The 20,872-nt window shown below is 37.5% G+C and overlaps 2 protein-coding genes across 4 annotated transcripts; one reads left to right on the top strand and one right to left on the bottom strand.

The window, feature by feature from the left end:
- The first annotated feature begins 69 nt into the window (after positions 1-69).
- Positions 70-10,804, top strand: LOC122882733 (serine hydroxymethyltransferase, mitochondrial-like). 3 transcript variants are annotated; one of them, XM_044210431.1, is made up of 12 exons: positions 70-259; positions 1,338-1,510; positions 3,999-4,078; positions 4,863-5,063; positions 6,299-6,380; positions 6,555-6,677; positions 6,938-7,077; positions 7,252-7,414; positions 7,559-7,658; positions 8,105-8,260; positions 8,629-8,736; positions 9,480-10,804. In XM_044210431.1, exons 2-12 carry the CDS (start codon positions 1,445-1,447, stop codon positions 9,605-9,607), a joined length of 1,347 nt encoding a protein of 448 aa, XP_044066366.1. In that variant the 5' UTR covers positions 70-259; positions 1,338-1,444; the 3' UTR covers positions 9,608-10,804. The 3 variants fall into 3 exon arrangements, with proteins under 3 accessions (XP_044066366.1, XP_044066364.1, XP_044066365.1); XM_044210429.1 differs by having other exon boundaries at positions 1,316-1,510; XM_044210430.1 differs by lacking the exon at positions 70-259 and adding an exon at positions 1,009-1,167 and having other exon boundaries at positions 1,316-1,510.
- Positions 10,805-13,432: 2,628 nt separating this feature from the next.
- On the bottom strand, positions 13,433-20,577 carry ndufa4l2a (NDUFA4 mitochondrial complex associated like 2a). Its single transcript, XM_044210428.1, has 4 exons — positions 20,395-20,577; positions 15,517-15,602; positions 14,372-14,432; positions 13,433-14,196 (listed from the first exon to the last, which is right to left on the bottom strand). Exons 1-4 carry the CDS (start codon positions 20,437-20,439, stop codon positions 14,140-14,142), a joined length of 249 nt encoding a protein of 82 aa, XP_044066363.1. The 5' UTR covers positions 20,440-20,577; the 3' UTR covers positions 13,433-14,139.
- Positions 20,578-20,872: the final 295 nt, after the last annotated feature.

Below are 20,872 nucleotides of genomic sequence, written 5' to 3'. Positions count from 1 at the left end.
AAATGAATTCCTTGCCTGTTCATTGTACAGTGACTATGATTGATTAGATATTTCTTCTTCAAAGAACTAATACAGAGTGAGATGAAACAGATGATTTACTGCTGTAGTCACTTTTATCAGTGACACAAAGTTCACATGTCCTTGGCTTTCTTCCAGAACTGATTTTACTTTCACCTTTTGCACCATAAAAAGGTTTCTGTTTTCCCAGCCCTCAGCTGTCACAGGCATGTTTTCTCTGTCATTACGTCAAAAAGTCCGGGTGAGTACATTTGTTTTATAATGTATTTATTCTAGAGCTTTTTGAAATGTATGCACAGATCTACATGTATCTGCATTAGAAGATCTCTCCCCCTTTGCAGTTGTAACTAAATCACTTTTTACTGCAAACTAGGTCAGCTTGTCATCCCAGGTCACCTCAACCCTGATAGAAATGTCTGATTTGAAGATACACCTTGTGTACGACTTTGTGTTGTATTTTCAATTTGTCAGTCCAGTTGCATAAGTGTGGCCATGTTTGTCTGATAACTGTGATTATCTCAGGTTGTCAAAAGAGAAAAGAGCTATTGTTTGTCCCAGAATATTTTTTGTTGTTGAAGGAAAGTTGTCTGTACACTCCAAGCTTTATGCAAGACTTAAATACTCAAGGCTTAGAAAACACAATGAACACAAAAGATGAAAGGAGACTTGTTTTAATATATATTTATGCTTGAACAGTAATCTGTCTATTAGCCCAAAGTAACATATAGTTACGTAACTATCATGCAGCTACAAGCTGCCTTCAACAAACAAGACCCTGATAAATAAGTCACTGCGTGTGTGGCCAGCCCACATTACACTTTTCATGTCCAAGGTTTTAACCGCTCCACTGAATAACACATTTTCTTTTTCACTGCCTTTCATTTAATGGATTGTTTAGAACATCAAAAGACACATTATTCTAACTCCCTTGTTTCCAAACCCCTGGTGCAAAGTATTATAATTTTGAGTGATGAAAGTGTTTTTGCACAGGCTCACTCTTCCTGAGGTTTTCAAAAGACACCAAAGGAGCAATCTTGGACAACAACAACCAAAAAGAGCCCCTAAGAAACTTTTTTACTCTGCACAGACAGTTTACAGCACAATGAAGAGTTGCATCAGATCCTGTGACTTATTTGTCTCCTCATTAAGGTTTTATTAACTACACTACACTACTAATATGTCACAACATATTACTTACAGTGACAGTTTTACAATTGTTGTTTAAGAAGTGGGCATTTAGTTGTTGAAATGTTGTTACTGAAATGATTCTTGTGTGTTCATCCACCACCCCATGCAGCCCCTCTTCCTCTGGGTTTCAGGATGTTTGGGTCGAGAGGGGCAGGTCACAGTGGAGTCGTGCAGGCGAGGCCTCAGCAGCGCCGGCGGGTGGACGGGACAGGACAGCCTGGCCCAGGACGACCCAGAGATGTGGAGCCTTCTGCAGCAGGAGAAGGACAGGCAGCGTCGGGGGCTGGAGCTCATCGCATCAGAGGTGAGGCCTGCATATTAAGAGGAGAGAGACAGAAGCACTGGAGTGGAGATGTTTTGTGTTTCATGATCTGTTTGACTGACATTCACTCATAATTTTCCTCTAATGTTTGTTACATTTATTATTAACTATTGATACTCAGTAAGCTTAGTTAAATTAATCATTGGTCTTGCGAATTAAGCTTATTCACACTGAAAAGTGAAAGAAGGGTGGAGAGCAATGGTAAGTAATGATACAACAGTGGAGAGTCGGGGTGATCCCTTGGATTATTTTGCTGATTTAAAATAATGGAGGAAATAACTATTTGCAGTAAATGTTTCCTACACAGCCCTAAATACAGTACACACACAGTAATGGCACAAGAACAATAGGACCTCAGATTCATTTTCAAAGCATAATGCAACAAGACATAAACCTATGTAACCCTCTCAGAAATTGTTCCTGCTCTTCATCACAATCACACATTTCAAAGATCACAAAGTCATTTAAAAAGCCATATAAAAAGTTGCTTTAACTTCTCATCAGATGATCACACAAAAAAAAAGATTACTAGTTCTTCTTTACAACCTCTTCCATATATAATCCTCATTGTAAAACTACTATTCAGATGCAGGTTGTATGTAAACTGTGATTACCCATGACCACCAGTCTGGTAAGGAGGATCAAAAGTGACTGCTTAAATGTTTGTTCAGTATCTTGCGTCACACATTGTGAAATTGGTACTGGAAAAAGAGGTGTGTTTTGACATATAAACTCTAAGAAGGATTGCATTTACAAAATACAAAATCCATTCATTCTTTTTCACAGGTGAATTTCCTGTCTTACCTACTCCATTCAGATTGTTGGTAGATAAAATTGTGCCAGAATATAATTTCAGCCAACAAACAGACAGCAGACTGATCATACCACTCTACAAACACACATTAAACATTTGGATTTAATTTAAATTGTCAATCATGATGGACATTTATTTAGGCTCTTGCTGTATACAAAATTCATGGAGGACCCTTATAGCCCCACAGACTAACACAGATAAGTCAATTAATATATTTAAATGTGAAATAATCTGTGCAATATCTGCAATAATCACAGTATGTGCAAATTAATATCTAGATCATGAGCCTGCAAGGCGTAGTTCATTACCTGCATGGTGTGAAAATCTTGCTTTATTTCTTCTCCGGGAGAGCAGCTGTTCAAACTGTGAATGTAGGCGATGAAGAGATGTTGCTAATTATCCTTTGTGCTTTCCTGTGGAGGTGTTTAGGATTGCAGTATGTGAGACAGGAAGCAAGAAAAACAACTTAAACTGCAGAGGAGCCTCCTTTAGCAGTGTCACCAGAGCTGTAGTTTCTGGAATTTAACTGTTTTCTTCAGAGAGTTCACCGAGATTTCCTTCACATTTTTCACTGATTTCATCTAAGTGGAAGCTGTGGGAAAAGAAGGGAGCTTTCATTCTTTTATTCTCCAGCAATTATGAATCCACAGCACTACCAGCCACAATGACATCTGAAAGATTTTCATCTTCTTGTGCATGTGCTGTCAGTTGCCGCTGCAGGCTGACTCCCAGTGGAGAGCCCCTGTTTTTTTCTTCAGGAACACAGTCAAATGATCCCATTAGGTTCCCTCACTGATTTTTGCCATTGATCTCCACATTTTAAGTTGAGACAGAGGAGAGACGACCGTTTATGTGTGTGTTTTGTGTTGAGATAGTGTTTTGAAATGTCATAGTGAGAAATTTAAGTCACATAGGGGACTGGTTTTAAATCCCACTGGAATGATTGAGGGATCCCTGAATAGTGACAGGTTTAGTATAATAACAAGGCAGAGGGGGCGGCTGAGGAGGACAGAGAGAGAGACAGAGAGAGAGAAGATGAGCAGAAGTGAGAGTGTGTGTGGGGTGGGGGTGGGGGGGCGACTGAGATGGGGAGAAAAATTAATTTACATTAATTTTCTTTTTTTGCAGCTTCAACTCTCCTCTTACTCTCAAGTGTCTTTGGGAGATTTGATATTGTGCTGAACCACACAGCGATTCAGTATTAGTTAGATTCCTCTATATTCAACCCTTAATTTGACTATAGCACCTCTAATACTTTAATACTTTCTAATATTTTTAGATAAGCTAATTTAATTAATTTTTTGCAGCTTCCAGAAAAGGCTGTGATGAACCTTTTGTAAAATGTATGCAACAAATTTAACAGATTTAAATAGCCTTGTTCTGACTCGGGAACTTACTTACTTATTGTTTGCAAGTTCTTATTGTTTTTATAATTGGTATTTGCAAGAGAAATGCTTATAGTTGAACTAAATTGCATACTGGATAACTCAAGTTTAGACTATGGTTGTACTGTGTAGCTGGGCCTTTCTGAAAAAGAGCAAGGTGTTCAGTCAGGTTATATTTGGATGACGACAATGTTCTGAATATATAAGCATGATAAAAAATGTACAGTGTGTGGCTCTGGATCTTGACACTGTGCTTCTTTTGTCCTGTCAGAACTTCTGCAGCCGCGCAGCGCTTGAGGCCCAGGGCTCCTGTCTGAATAACAAATACTCTGAGGGATACCCAGGACAAAGGTAACTACACGGCTAATGCACTTTCCAAAATACGTTGTTACAATCATTACAAAACTTTGAAAGACTTTCAGAAGCCTAAGCATACAATTTTGTGAAATTTAATTTTAAAAATGTCAGTGAAGTGGGCTTGAGACCAGAGGGTTGGCAATTTTACTCCCAGACTAGAACACTGATGCAATTTAACATAATATGATACGGTACTGTACAACATAATACACAAGATTACGATACGATACCTTATGAAACGATACAGCACAATCCGATACAATACAATGTGATACAATACATAATTATGCAATACGATATGATGCAATATAAAATGATATGATACAATACATAATGATACAAAATGATATGATATGATATGATATGATATGATACAATACAAAATGGCACAATAGGATATGATGATGGAAGTGAGTTGCTGCTCCAAGTGAAGCTGGAAGACGTTGCTGGAGAGAGGGAGTTCTGGACTACCTTGCATAGCCTGCTGCCACAGCAAGCCCGCCCCAGATAGGCAGCGGAAAATGGATAAATGGATGGATGGCTCAATGGACATGATACAATGCAAAATGAAACAATACAATATGATACAATACAAATTTATACAATACGATATCATGCGATACAAAAGTATACAATACAGTACAATATGATACTATACAAAACAATACAATATGATACAATACAATACAAAATGATACAATACGATATGATACAGTACGAAACAATACAATACAAAATTATACGATATGTTACAATCAGTGCCTTTTGTCTTTCTCAGATACTATGGAGGTACAGAGATTGTAGACCAGATTGAGCTGCTGTGTCAGAAGCGAGCTCTCACCGCCTTCAGTCTGGACCCAAATCTGTGGGGCGTCAACGTCCAGCCGTACTCCGGATCCCCCGCTAACTTTGCAGCCTACACATCTGTACTGCAGCCTCATGACCGCATCATGGGCCTGGATCTGCCTGACGGAGGACAGTGAGTGAACATGTCCAAACCAGAGATACTCAAATATAGAGCTTCTTCAAATAATGTTACTTCTCCCAAAAAAATACATGCCAGGAAAATTTAAAGGAGGAGATCTAATTATACCTTATACTTCCATAATTGATTCTACTGTTTTGTACAAAAGTGTGACAATTCAGTTTAGTTTAAAACTTTTTTTTTAATTGGATAGGTTTTTCTAGAGTTAAAAATCAAATTTGACTTTATGATGGACCAAACATATGATAACACTGACTAATGATACAAGATATTACATACAATAGAATAAGCATTGCTGGGTATAGAGTTATAATGTGATGTTGTGCCATCATTGGGAATTCCTAACAATGAATCATTAGATATTCTTATTCAGTACATTTAGATAGACATGTTATTACATTATCTGACAGTTATTACGTTATTAGTTGCTCCAGTTTTGTTAAATGTGCCATGAAATGTTGAGATTTTGCTCGTGTTTTTTTGAAATTTTCCTGCATAAAACTGGATGTTGTTATGGGACTTAACATCAAGAGGAATTAATATGAATGACAAAATGTTAGTCATGCAGTCTGGAGTTGTCACATTATACCATCCTCTTTGAAAGTAATGTATTTTTATTTGAACTACAACCACAGAACTGTGGGACATGTAAACAATAAGTTTTCCAAACTGACATGACTGTCATATTACTGTTGCAGGTGATAGTTAGCTTTAGATTGAATGCAGACCTGCAACTTTTATATGCCAGACACTACGTATATAAAACTTATATGATGGCTTGCTGGGAGTTGGTAGGGGTACAGAAGAGTGTTGGATTTTTTTATATAAATGTATACAAATTTTCATATATTTAACACATAACAATAGATAGCAGAACAATACACCTAGTTGCATAAGGTAGCAACAGGAAACAGCATGAAACAGCATTTTTCTTCACAAAAGACAAACAAATATAACAATATTATATAAGGAACATCTAGTCTTTACATGAACAGATGAATTCATGTACAAACTACAGCAACAAGAGGATCTGTAGATCAGAGGAAGGAGGCAGACTGAAGAAGGTTTTTGAAGTCAGTTTCACAGAAATGATTCTTTTCCATACTTAAGAAACCCTGACCCTAACCCTTGCAGAAGAACTTGCATAACCCCCACCTGCTGAACCTCTGGGATGCACTGTCTACTAAAATTTAATTTCTAAAACTTTTTTTTATTCCACCACATTTCAGCCTTACCCACGGCTACATGACAGACACCAAGAGAATCTCAGCCACCTCAATCTACTTTGAATCGATGCCTTACAAGCTGGATGTGAGTAATTTCACATGTGAGTTTTTGTAAATAGAAATAAAGTTTCAAACCTAAATTGTCAAAGCGAATTTGAAGAAAACAGTTGCTCCAGCTGTAAAAACAAAATTACAAGGTACTCACTTTTGGCTAGTGTGTGATTCTTCCATCTGTTGCTGTCCTCCTGTATCATCTCAGCCCAAAACAGGTCTGATAGATTATGACCAGCTGGAGAAGACGGCCCGACTCTTCAGACCCAGACTCATCATAGCAGGAACCAGCGCCTACGCTCGCCTCATGGACTACTCTCGCATGAAGAAGGTACCTCTTAGGTCAGGAATTATGTCTGCTATGTTGTATTCTAAAGTAGAAGTGGTAAAAGTAGTGCTAAAAACATTTTAATAGCCTGAAACTCTATCAAGAAGCAGTTTCTTAAGTCCCTAAAACAAGAATAGCAAAATATAAGGGCAATAAAAATAGGGAACACAATCAAGAGAAAACAAGATAAAAGAATGATGATTGTATGTACAATGAAATAAGATATTTGTATCACTTAATGTGTTTGAGTGTGTGTGTTTCAGCTGTGTGTGGAGCTTAATGCCTACCTGCTGGCAGACATGGCTCATATTAGCGGCCTGGTGGCAGCAGGAGCTGTTCCCTCTCCTTTCCAGCACGCTGACCTGGTCACCTCCACTACTCATAAGTCCCTGCGTGGAGCAAGGTGAGTTTTCCTTTGTCACAGAAGAAGTGTTAATGGTGGTCCATGTGGTTTTATATTATACAGTACAACATACACATAATAAGACATGCAGGATCATACTGTTTATCTTCAAGTGAAACATTTAAAAGGGACATTTCAGGTTGAGTGCATTTGGCTTTCTCTCTCACTCTGCAGAGCCGGTCTGATCTTCTACCGGAAAGGCGTGCGGTCTGTGGATAAGAAAGGTCGGGAGGTGACGTATGACCTCCAGGACAGGGTGAACTTTGTCGTGTTCCCATCACTTCAGGGAGGACCTCACAACCACGCCATTGCTGGGGTGGCTGTCGCCCTCAAACAGGTTCAGATATCAACTTTTTTTAAATTATTAATATTCAACAATAGCCTGCAAAAACATTGGAAAAACATTGCAAAGTCTTACTTGTCATCTGTAGTGTCATAATATGGTCTTTCTCTTTACACAGCATAATTTCTGTCTCTGCAGGCTTCCACTCCCATGTTCAAACAGTACATCACTCAAGTGCTGCTTAATGCCAAGTCCATGGCTAACGCCCTGCTGAAGAAAGGCTACACCCTGGTGTCAGGTACTGAGGGAAATGAAGAGTATTTTTTATGATAAAGATGCACTTCATATGTTTTTTTGTTGTTGTTTATTTTTTTTTTTATTTGTAGAAAACGCATATACATTTTTTTTTTCTGACTTTGGAGTAATATTGCATTTCTACCACTCAAAGTACCAGACGCAATTGCTTTTGGATTGCCTCTGTATTTGCTCCAACCTAATTTGCATTCTGCTTTCATGGCTTTGAAAAAGTTCTCTTAACCTTCACTTGACAGATGGATGGGAAAAAAGCCAATATTAAGAGGAATTTTAAAGAAATGATGATAACTAAAGGTTTGAGTGGACAGTGAAGGGAAATGGCAATTTATCTCGCAGTCAGACACATTTTCCCCTGAAAACTGAATATAATATTACTAGAAACCAAACAAAAACATTAAATAACTCTCCTCCTCCACCTCCTCCTCTCAGGTGGAACAGACAACCACCTGGTCTTGGTTGACCTTCGACCTCACGGGATGGACGGGGCTCGAGCTGAGAGGGTCCTGGAGCTGGTGTCCATCACTGCCAACAAGAACACCTGCCCCGGAGACAAGAGCGCTCTCACTCCAGGAGGACTCAGGCTCGGTACTCAGATTAGTAGATTTAAAGCTTGTACAGGATTTGTTAGTTAATTTACTATTCTTGGTGAAGAGCTGCAAGAGTGGAGGTTGTTTGGGCAGAATCTGTCAACCAGTCAGTCTTCCTACCTATATGATGCTGGACTGGACCCTTTCTTCTTTCTCCCTGTGTGTCTGTCTGTGTGATGTGTCTCTGTTTGCTTTTGTCTGTCTGTACAGTTGTCTGTATATCCATCGGCCTGTCTGCTTGTGTCTCTCAGCCGCACCAGTCTTAACCTGTTTATCAACTTTATCAACCGTGATTGCCCTAATATTGTCACATCTTTTAAAAAAAAAGGTTTTACCTTCCTTTTATCTGTCATTGCTTTCTTACAGGAACTCCAGCTCTGACCTCCCGACAATTCAAGGAGGCAGACTTTGAAAAGACTGTGGAGTTTATTGATGAAGGGATTCACATCGCACTGGATGTGAAGAAGAAGACTGGTGAGAGAGGAAGAAGTTTCTCTGTTTTGAGTGGACTTCTGATTTATCCAGTGAGAGTGGTAGAATTTGGGGTTTCATATATTGGTAGATACACCATAGTGACATATTGTTTGTTGAGAAGGTTTTCTAATGCTTTATGACCAAGATGAACCATTGATAATGTGTTCAAAAATGATATGACAATCTAAGGGAAAAATACATTCATTGTTGTACAGGACTTTCTATTCGTTTTTTTCACATAATTTTATTTATACAAATATACACTAAGTTGCCAGTTTATTAGGTATACCTAGCTAAAACTAATGCAGTCTACTACTGTTGAAACTGTTTTAGAGAGGTGTTAAATCACATATGATCATTTTCAAGTATGTATTTTGTGGTGCCGTTGAATTGTATTGCACTATACAGAGAGGTGTTCCTGTTATTTAGCCTGCCCTCATTGATGTAAATGGGGTGAACAAAACAATAGAAACACATTTCCGTACCAAGTAATACAATTCAACAGCACAAGTATTAGTAACGCTGCAGAGGGCCGTGCTTTTTTGAAAAAGTAAAACATAACATTCAGCTGTCCTCCCAACCCCAATAATTATTGTACAGTCCCTAACTAACAGGTTTTCAAGCACATGCCAAGGACAGATTCACAGCATGAATGTTTTTTACAGCACTACAGGATATTTTTAGGCAGATTTATATTATTAAAACCTTAAGATAGTTGTTTTGCTTCCTCTGTCTCCCAACAGGAAATCTGGCCAGTTTCAAGTCCTTCCTGCTGGAGGACCCAGAGACAGTGTCACGCATCGCAGAGCTCCGCCAGCGGGTGGAGCTATTTGCCAGGCCCTTCCCCATGCCCGGATTCACTGACCACTAATAACACCACACACAGAAAGGCAGTTTACCCACTACATCATGGACATGTCCTATAGAACTCCTCTAATGATATAGTCATAGATTTTTAATAAGGTTGCCATGGAAACAAGCATTGTTTAAAAACACAGTCAGGCTCATGTCAGTTGAAACTTAGTCAGTGTACCAAGCGTTCATCACATTTACATGTCAACTAATGACATTATATCTGCCAAATAACGTGAAAAATGCAATATGGTGTAAATGTATCAAAGCCTGATAAATAAAAATATATATAATACTAATTACCAGACAATGCTTAACACTCAACTTTGCTCAAAAGAGAAAGTTTTGAGTGTTGAGTAAAAGAATAAAATTGTAAAATAATTCCACTATGACACATTTAGTACTTCTTAATGTAACAATAATAATAATAATAATGCTTAATAATAATGTAATAACTTATTGTATTGTTATTCTTACAGGTTATTGTGTCATTATTATTATTGTTATTGTCATCATTATTATTATTGTTATTATTAAATGTCAGTAACACTTCACATTAAGTCCTCTATTTCGTATTCACAAGCAGTCGATAAACATTAAATAAATGGTTTATAACACACTATAATGTATAGTTGTAAGCTTATAAATGCTAAATATATGGGGGACTTAAAGTGTTGCCTTATGAAATGATACCACAATAATAAGATGATGTACATTTTCAGAAATGTATCATATCAGCAGGTTTCATTGTATTAGCAACCCATTTAGTGGAACAATTTATTTCACTTTGACAACTTATAACAGTAGTGTGCAAAATTCTTATAGGCCACTTTGGGAAATTGCGTTTGAACTTACTAGATATGTAAAATGATCTTGCAGTTAATACATCAACAGCTGCTGCACTTTCTCTAAAATGTTTTCCACTTCTCAGAAAGCACTGTTGTTTGCTGCCAAGAAGCTAAGAAGGACCATAAGTGTTTTAGGTATTTTGATTTTTGTCATTAAGCTCAACACATGCTCAGCTTACACCCACAAAACCACACACCAAAAAGGGGAAACAGTTAAACAGCACAAACTATGTTTTCAGGCTTTTTTGTGTAACATATTAATGTCACCTTCTATACCTTCACTTTGATATGTATTGTAAAGGATTTGTGATGAATGTACTATGTATATACTGTAGATCGTCTTCATTGCAATAAAAACTGATTCTGAATGTTTACAAGTTTATTGAATTTCCTAATATTTCATGAGCCCTTTGTTGTCACTTGCATTGGTCTTGTGAATACCTGCTGCTATGTAACACACACTTGCATTTGTTAGAAATGCAGATGATTTATGTTTACAGTCAAAGGAGGGAGGAGACTCTGCAGAGTTTATAAACATTGATCAATGTTAAGCTGCCGGCATTTCCTCTGGTCATTTCCTCTCACTGTCAACTTCACAGAACAGTCTAAAAAAAGAAAACAAAAGCTGATCTTTAGACAGTGACAGAGATCTGACAGGAAGATAGTTGGAACCAGAGCTTCAAACCCTGAAAAAAAACTTTGGACATAGCCATTTGATTGGTTTTCAGATGCCTGATTTGTCCAATGTAGACTTCTTATCTCCACTGGACAGCTGGTATTGTTATGGGAATGAATTGTTACATGACTTCAATTAAAATTAACTTCTTTGCATGAAGACTAATAACCAGACTGTACCCATTATAAACAAACAGAAACAAGCAGGAGGTCAAGGTGAGACCATCTTCACTCAGCAATTTGCAGAAGTTCCAACTTCTTTTAAAACCATTTTTATGATACTGCCTCTTTATGTCGCCCTGCTACCCCACATTACATAATGCTAATAAACACAGGCAGTTCATTATATACATGAGAAGACGAGAGCATTATGTAACACCAGCGTCCTTCACTGTCCTCACAAAACCTTCAGAAATAGCACTTCTATTTATTTAAACTCCTCTCCCACTGTTTCTCAAATTGCTGCAGACAGATCTTTATACTCCCACACAGAGAAGAAAGAGCGGGCCTCCTCTTTCTTTCACTCCGGGATGAAATTATAAACTTGGTTGTTATTTTATTTTGATGTATTTATTTCTTATTCTAAAAGGAGCTTTTACTTTGAGACACAAAGTCTTTTAGAAGGCAGCACTAAACAAGCTTTGCAAAAATTGAGCGCTGCTGCTGCCTATTGGAGCGCTTAATATTTATTTCACTGAAGAACTGAATGGACTTTTGTTTTGTGACAGACGTCTTTGTGTCCTGCTCGGCTTTTCAGTCTGTCTAACAATTTTTCGGTTGAAGATTATTGCTTCAGTTTCTGCCAGAGGAATGTGTCCCCTCCACAGAGACTGGCCAGCTGAATCACAGGTCAAAGGTCAGGGAAGTTCTCAGCTCTATCATCAGAAAACACACAAAAGCAAACACAAGGACACACAGACACACACGCAGCATCACAACACAAATAACGACTCATCTGTTTCATCTCTTTGCCCTGTTTCTCATGACCTGACAACTCCTTTGACGCAGTGTGTGTGTGTGTGTGTGTGTGTGTGTGTGTGTGTGTGTGCGTTTGAGTGTTAAGGCTTTTAAATATCCTTTAGGGAAATCACATGATCCCTCATGTTCCATCGTTCAAGGTCTCTAGCCCTCTCCTTATTGCCACAACAATCCCTGTGGTGTTTAAAAGTAGGATGATTTTTTTTATGTTTGCTGTTCTTTCTTCTCTCTTCATTCACTCTTTTTGTTGTATTACGGGGAGGAAATGCAGGAAATGAATATGAGCTCAGAGCACAGAGAGCTGAAGGGGAGGTCTTAGGTTTTGTATAGAGGATGAAACACAAGTCTCACCTTCACTGAACAAAGCCAAGATTCTGTAAGAAGAAGTTATTTATCCTTCAGAAGTAGCAAGGGTGTTACTGAGGAACTTAATAAATAGGAAAATAATGGGATAAGGGACAAACACTATGTGTTTCATATGACAAGGGGTATGGTCTCAAAAGGACAGTTTATGACATCCAGTCTCAAGTAAGGGATTGACAAATCCTGTGGTCCCCTGAGAGTTCCCACAAATGTATTTTTATTCAAACATTACTCCCCTTACAGTATATTCATGGTATTTGTGATTCAGCACTTTCTTCGCAGCTCAGAGTTTCATCTTTAAAAGAATAAAGCTGGAGGAAGCAGAGTTGAGTATGGAGCCAACATCTTCCTAGAAAACAGTGTCTGTGACTGAGATTTGGTTACTTTAAAATCCTGAATTGTTTATGTTATTTCAATCTACAAACTTAAAAAGTAAATTGTCAACTACTCTCCTCTTCTTTGTCTGCTTTTAAAGACAGATCAGGCTTGATTTTCAGATTTGATTTTCATCCTGTACATAGTATACTCAGTGTATATGCTTGCATCTGCAGTATGGTACCTGGATGTCGACTGGTGTGTGTATGTGTGTGTGTGTGTGTGTGTGTGTGTACACACTGTGCCCTGCTATCATAAATCAATGCCAAGCTGGGGGACTTCTCAGCATCCTGCCACTGTTGTCGCTGATCAAAGACTCAGGGCTGCTGTCACACAGACTGGTGCACACACACGAAAACACACACACACACACACTACAAAATGTCTTAGAAGCACCAATCCAGCTGCAAACTGACAGCTGCACTGCCAACAGATGGATCTGTTCCATCACAGTTACTAATTGTGTATTTTTATCCTGGATGTGGAAAAAGATCTATATCTGGCTCTGAGTTCCATGCAGGTGTTTGAGGGAAGTCACCTGTCTGTCTGTCTGCATGTGTGTCATGGTGCAGACCGGCAACAAACACTCCCTTATCCAACATGAATGATGAATCAGACAGTTTATTTATTGAAAGAATCCAGCCCAGTTTATACATACTCAGCCTTTTTTTTATAACTTACACAGTGATTGCTGAATTTAGTGGCTGTTAAACCTACAATCATGCGCCAATTTTGAAGAAACACATGCATTCAAGTCACATTAATTTCACTCATCAATGCGCTGCAGCAGGCCAATTAGATTTTATCCAAAGTTGGCATAGTTAAAGCTTCACACTTGCAGAATGTTTGGGAAAACATATAAAGTTTTCTGCAGAATAAGACATTTTTTTAATTTTAACTCTCAGATATTGAAAAGAAACCTTAAAGAAGCATAGAGCAAGAGTGTTTGTAGGTTTTAGCTCCTTAACTACAAATCATGTATATTTTACATTTATGCTGACCATTTTTGGATTCATGCCACACAGTTTCAGATATTCTAGGCAGCTATTCATCTCCATTATTTCTCCACTCCAAGTTTTGGGAGTATGATAATTGATTTTCAGATCAATCTATCAAATGTATGTATAAAATCAAAACAGTTATGTATAATGTGTAGCATCCCTTATGTGCATTAAATTGGCTAAAAAATACAATACCACTGGTCTGGTGCTTTAACAAATAGCAAGTCCAATTTCACCAAATCTTTTTGCATACTCTTCAAGTCATGATTCACTTTCCACCTGCTGCTAGTCAAATGGGGGTGGTGAAAGATTCAGAACTCGGGACCCTCCTTCTTCAGGTTTTTGTAGTCTGTGCTGATGGCCACAAACTGGGGAAGAAGAAGAAGAAAATCAAACTGAGGAGAAGCTTGATGTTGTTGTGCGAATAATTAATTTCTGTATCCAATCTCACATGCAAACACAGATGTATAAATCTAATTACAGTTAGAATGTTATCCAAGTTTCCTAACATTGGATACTTGTATGTGTAGTGTGTTGTATTACCTTGTACTGGTGGGTGGGGTCAAGTTTATTCCATGGCTCAGGGTTATTGGTCTTGTTCCAGCTAAACACACAAACAGATACAGATAGAATTGGGAATCTGATATACACGAATAAAGCTCTCATTTCAGACCTAGCACACCAATATTCATTCATAAGTGATCTGATACATCCTGAGAGCTACTTTATTTCATCCCTGCGTTGATAGATTAAACGCAATAAAACATTTACTAAAATAAAAGCAAAGGCAACCAAAAGTTGAGGGTCGGATTTAAACTCAGCACACAGTAGTGCTTTAAGCCCACTGTGCCATCAACAGGACACTCTTTCTAATAATTTCATCAAGCAAGTAAACAATAATTGCTGCTAAGAGATTATGAAAGACCTGAAAAGAGACAAGACAGTGCACCATCCTGTGAGCTCTTGTTAAACACACATAGCTGTGTCTGCTGTCATCGGCATATCATTAAGGGTAAATCAACAGTTTGGATAGCAGCAGGAGGAGTGGAAGTCCAAGTAAATGGCAGTTTGACAGGGAAATGAAAGCAAGCAAGGATCCCTGTTGTCAGTAACAAAATCCCTCTGCTTAATTAGAGTGTAAAAAGTATTCATCTGCTCTTCATATGTCTTGTTAAAATGTTGCAAATCTGCTTTTCAGGATGAAATTATAAGAGGAAGGAAGTCTAACCAGTTTAATTAGTCCAACAACCATAATTTCCTTGTTTATACAGTACATCTTAATAATGTTATCTATGGTGGTGTACTCCATCCTGTGACCATCGCAGGGGGTCATTGATTCCTCTTTGGAAATTGCAGTCTAATTGTCCAAAAATAATATAAAAACAGAACTAAACAGATGTTTAGTTCACACACTTATTAACAAGCTAATTAGCAGAATCCTTGTGCAAGTTGACGCATTTGATTGAAGAATGATGGCAAAATGTATTAGGCCTACCTGATGCTCAGTCTTCAATATTGAGAAAATGGAGATGTTGACGTCATCTCTAGGTTATTGTTCTGTCAGTAAACAGCTCAAGACAGCCACGAAACTATCTATAATCTATTAAAGTGAGTTTTCTGTTTTACAGATTACATATTGTCTCTGTTGCATAGTATCTTAGGTCACAGGGAAATATGAAGATCCTTACGTGACATGGGGTCCTCTGGCCAACCGGATCAGATACAGAAATGCCCCACCCATTCCCAAACAGATGAAGAAGAACTGGGGGATGAGCTGAAGACAGAAAGAGATAATCAAAAGATTAAGCTTCTTAAATCTTATTTTATTTAACATTAGTTGATTTGTTATTTCTGAATTTGATATGTGATACTGTGCTACTTGTGCATTAATGACAACACAGCCTGAACCTTTCACGATAAGACTCTGAGGACAACACAACCTTGGATCACTTCGCTTCACTTGAAGAGTGGTGTGATTTTATTATCCATTATGTACATACAGATAATGTTTCAGTTTTTACAAAAATTACAACTGACAATGGCAACACTCTCTTTGATTGATTGACACTGCTTGACTGATTGGAGCCCACAGGATCAGAGGGAACAGACAGCTGTGACTCACCTCTGGCGCATCCTAAATATAATCAGTATTCTGACTTAGAGTATAGAAGTAGTATATAAGTGTTAGCAGTAAATGAACTTTAGTATCAGTGTTTATTGATATATTATTCTGTAAGTGCTTTAATATTCTAAGTCATCTAAGTACCTCTAAGCCAGGCTGTGTCCCTCTGCTTCCAGTCTTTATGCTAACCTAAGTTCTAGCTTTATACAGTATTTGGTGTACAAATATGTGGTATCAATCTTGTCATCTAACTCTCATCAAGACAGTGAATAAGCTTATTTCCAAAAAATGATTCCTTTAAAGTTTACTCTACTATTAAATAAATGTGGTTGAGCAAAACTTTTTAGCCTACAGTGCCTTAGTAAATGTACACTGGTACAGTGGTTTCAGTTGGGTGTTCTATTGCTAGTAGCAATCGCTACTGGCTCAGTTCTGTAGCAGTTGCTGCTTAACTGAAATTTACAACCATCATTTTGTCAGAAATGTTACAAAGCAAATAGACACGCATTTACTCCCCAAATGAAATGACCTTGTTGGAGCATTATCTGTGGGTACTCATTTTATTACAGCTGTTTTGTTATGTATAATTTTATTTTCTATGATCAGCTTGCTGCTAACCAAGCTAGCCACTATACTAGCTGTGTGGAGCTAAGGTTCAAGATTCAAGGTAGAATTTATTGTCATTCTCCACTGCTATGGTGTACACAATAATAACAGATACGATTAAAAAAAAGACAAAAAATAAGTACAAACAGTTAAGTGCAAGTAGTATTAAGTTGAGTAAAGTACAATGAAATTAATGAATGATTTCCTGGTCATAAAAACCAAAGTATTGTCTGTCAAAGAATAAGCCTTTATACAGTATGTTAAGCAAGTATTATCATGATGGAAAACGGTTACGCCTTTCTACATTGCATCAGCCACAGTCAGCTTCAACCTCATGAGTCCTGACACTATGTTAGCTGAACATCTCAGTGAATATGCAAATATATAAGCATATACTTGAATTTAAAAAAAGGGCAGATGTGGCAGTTTTTAGAAGTCAAACTACTCATTCAACTGTGAGAAACTCTCCTCTGAATCACATGCCAACCATCCCCCGTAACACCAGGGAAAATATTCATGTCATTTCAAATTTATATTAAGTGATTTTAAATTTTACTCCACAAGGTTTTCATGAAGTAGGAAATGTCTTTGCTGAAGTAGCTAAGATTTGCTGCAGGCTGTTGGACCAGACACATACTTTATTTGACACTTCCTGTCTACAGATTATAGTTACTGTAACAGTGTTGGTTTGAGCAGATGACCAACAACAGCTTTGAGGATTATCTACTGGCCTGCTTTTACTCAGTCACTCTCGTCATCCTGATGAACCTGCTGACACACAGTACTGTTGTGTGTGTATGTAAGGCAGTGAGGAAACTAAGTACATTTACTCAAGTACTGGCCTTAAGTACACTTTTGAGCTACTTTTACTTTACTTCACTATTTGCATTTTATGCTACTTTATATTTCTACTCCACTGCATTTCAGAGGAATATAATGTACTTTTTACTCAACTACAGATATTTGACAGCAGTAGTTACCAGTTACTTTTCAGATTACAATTTTACATTAAAAAACATATGCTAAGCTTATAAAATACAATGTATTTCAATGTTTTCGATTCCACCAAAGAGTGATTTCTTCTCTAAACTTCTCAGAACTGTTCATGGCCCCAAAAGGTAAAATCATCCAATGTTTCACAGAAATATTTTTTTTCATTTTTTTTCCTTATGTCCTCTCCCATTAATTATCTCACGACCCCTCAGATTTATCTCGTGACCCCTAGGTTGGGAACCTCTAGACTAATATACAAACAGTAAAATGCTGCCTACACATTGATACATCAGTATTAACAATCCAATAATGTAATATATAATGACATATCAGTCACAGTGGGCATTTTTCTGTAAAACGAGTACTTCTACTTTTGATACTTTACATTGTGCTGATAATACTTCCATATTTTTAATATTATGCATGACTTTTACTTGCAAAAGTATTTTTACATTATTTTTATTGGTACTTTTACTCAAGTAAAGGACAACTGGTGAAAGACAGACGGAGAGAAAAACAGCCATTGATTTGTAGTTGACAATGATCATTTAACACTTTTTACAGTCAGCTTAAGATCTACAGCAACGTGACTAAATTATTATCATCATTTTTGTCTTTAATTCTGTCTGCCTGTCAAACTTTGTCTGTCTGTCTGACCCTTTATTTGCCTGTCTGACTGTCTGTCCATTTGTCTGACTGTCTCTCTCCCATTCAGACTTTTCCTAATAACTTGTCTCTCTATATCTGTCTGCACCTCTGTCTATCTGACTGTCTGTTAGCTCTTTATCCATCTGATAAACTCATTGTCTACTCAACAGCAATGTCTCCTTCCAGAAATCATGACCTGGTTGCTCAAGATAATCCACAGATTTCTTGTGAGCAGTTTCATGTAGGAACTATTTTCTCACACCAAAACAATCTAGAAGGATAAATAGCACTACAGGTAAAAGGAAAAACATGTATTTTTGAAACTGTTTTTTGGGTGAACTGTCCCTTTAAGTAAAAGCTCTCACTATTTCTTCCACCAATTCAATTCTATATAGAGGACTATATAGTATGTAAGATGGCAGAATCAACACCACTCAGTCATCTAAATTTATTTATTTTTTCCTGTCTTCAAGATACATGATGGTGGTTAGCACTTGGTTAGTGATTGCATTTATGCAAGTCAGTTGTATAGTATATAATAATTCTCAGAATTTTAGACATCACAAGTGGGACTATATTTTGAGTGGGGAGTGATTTTGGACACAGCCTCAGTCTCTCTGACTGACTCTCCATCTGTCTCTCTGTCTCAGTGTTGCACCCACCTATCTGACCTTCTATCTGTCTGCCTCAATCTGACTCTCTGGCTTTAATAGACTCTCTCCATCTCTATCTGTCTGTCTAACTATCTGTGCATTTGTCGGGCTGAATTTCCGTCTTTCTTTAAACTTTCTGACTCTCCCTAAGAGCCTGTCTCTTTCTCTCTATCTGTCTGACTGTTATAACTTGATCAAGGAGACTTGTAGAGCCTCACAAGGATTTGCTCCCTGCAGCTTCTCTCTCTCTGGCTCAGCCTGTCTGTCTGTCAGGATGATAGACCATATCAAGGAGCTCTGATAGAGTCTCATAGGGATTTCCTCCCTGCAGTCTCTCTCTCTCTCTCTCCTGGGAGGCTGATGACAAGAAGTTAAAACTCTGTCACTTCGCTCTCTGACAGCAGAGCTGGTTAAAAGCACAGAAATAATCCTGTTCCCTGTAGGGACAATTCATATTTTTTTATTTATTTTATTCCAACTATTTCCTAAATGCTTAGATTTTGTCCGTTTAAATTTAGGAGGTTTGTAAAGGTCATGGATGTGTTCTTAAAGCTTGGCTTGATTTTAAATGACCCCTGGGGCAATTTAACATACTGAATTAAAGTTAAGAAAATTAGACTTCTGATCACGTCTCCTGCTTTCACCAATTAATTTACCAACACTCTGCAAACACTGCAGGCAATCATCAAGTTTGAAGTTAGAACTTAAAAAAAAATCAATAGTTAAGTCTAGCATTTTAATATACAGCGTATTAGGCTAAATTCATAATGCAATATTTTCTTAGAGATATATCATAAATCAATACATGCATTGTAAGACGATGTGAATAGTGATATCACAGAAGACAGAAATACATTACAATTGAGTAAGTAGCCTATAAAAAACACAGAAACCTTAATTTTAACCTAAATTTAAAAGCCTACTCAGGGATGGGGTCTGCAAATTAGCTTCAGCTAGACCTATAGCCTATACAATAGATTACATTTCTTTGTCCTATAACAATATTTAATTGTATTTATACCTGTTAAATAAACAAACAAACAAAGGAATAAAAAAACAGAATACAAAAGATGCAAGCCCAAATAGGAGGGACTATTGGTGCAACTTGTATTACTTATACTTGGGTTAACTGTAGTTAAAAAAATGTATTTACATGTGGCATTGATGTTGAATAATGTGCATTGTTCTGGCAGAATAAATACATGACACAAAAAAAGAAAAATTAGAACATTATAGGATTTCTTTTTATAGTTCATCTGACATACTATTAAAAAAACAGGAGCTGTCCAAATGCTGATTCCATTCGGTGAAACACATCCACATTTGAATGATTTCCATGTTAATTATTTAAGTTGCTGCTCTGTGATTTAAAATACTTATTTTACAAGCAAAATTCAGGAAAATGAACCATGTAAAGAGTTTGTTGTTCATCTCAGTAAATTTTAGCCACTTGTTAAAACATTTTTGGATGTGAAAACAGGTTGCTGTCACTGGCATTAAAGCACTAAAAAGAAACAAACAGGAAATAAATAAAGATTACTCACTCCAGGGTGCTTCTTAGCATGCTCTGCTGCTGTCCGAAATATCATTGCTCCAGTTTATAGAAAGTAAATAACAATGTATGAAATAAAATTATTCAGAGTTAATGTTTCTGACCCTTGTTATCAACATCAAGCTTTGCAGAGTCGTGCACAGACAGGATTTAGACCTGTTGCTCCCTGCATGTGGAGGGAGGAGGGGAGGAGGAGGAGAAAGAGGTCATTTACATCCGATTACAGCTACTATAGCTCCCTTGTTGGGGTGATTAGACTGTGCTGGATACTGTGTAACAGTTTATATTCAAACTATAAGGTTTCATCCTTTTGAATGTTCATTAAATATCCAGGCTAGAGACATTTGATGCTCATATCAGGGTGTTCAATCAGAAAAAGTTGGGTGAGCTCCTGCAGAGAGCCCAGAGGCTTTTTCTCCCTCATTTCCTTCACTGCAGTTTGAAGACTTTTCAGTCCTTTGGGAGCTGAC

Source organism: Siniperca chuatsi, linkage group LG10 (assembly GCF_020085105.1).
Source record: "Siniperca chuatsi isolate FFG_IHB_CAS linkage group LG10, ASM2008510v1, whole genome shotgun sequence".
Taxonomy (NCBI): domain Eukaryota; kingdom Metazoa; phylum Chordata; class Actinopteri; order Centrarchiformes; family Sinipercidae; genus Siniperca; species Siniperca chuatsi.
Note: the sequence above shows the minus strand (reverse complement) of the source record. Positions and strands in the feature narration are given on the sequence as shown.

Excerpts from the sequence above, each read along its gene's own strand:
- LOC122882733 (XM_044210429.1), top strand. The coding sequence starts at position 227 with ATGTTTTCTCTGTCATTACGTCAAAAAGTCCGG. Across the intron at positions 1,511-3,998 it reads TGGAGCTCATCGCATCAGAG|AACTTCTGCAGCCGCGCAGC; the intron begins GTGAGGCCTGCA and ends TTGTCCTGTCAG. Across the intron at positions 7,415-7,558 it reads TGGCTGTCGCCCTCAAACAG|GCTTCCACTCCCATGTTCAA; the intron begins GTTCAGATATCA and ends CTGTCTCTGCAG.
- ndufa4l2a (XM_044210428.1), bottom strand. The coding sequence starts at position 20,439 with ATGATATTTCGGACAGCAGCAGAGCATGCTAAGAAGCACCCTGGA. Across the intron at positions 14,433-15,516 it reads GCCAGAGGACCCCATGTCAC|CTGGAACAAGACCAATAACC; the intron begins GTAAGGATCTTC and ends TTGTGTGTTTAG. Across the intron at positions 14,197-14,371 it reads ACCCCACCCACCAGTACAAG|TTTGTGGCCATCAGCACAGA; the intron begins GTAATACAACAC and ends CTTCTTCCCCAG.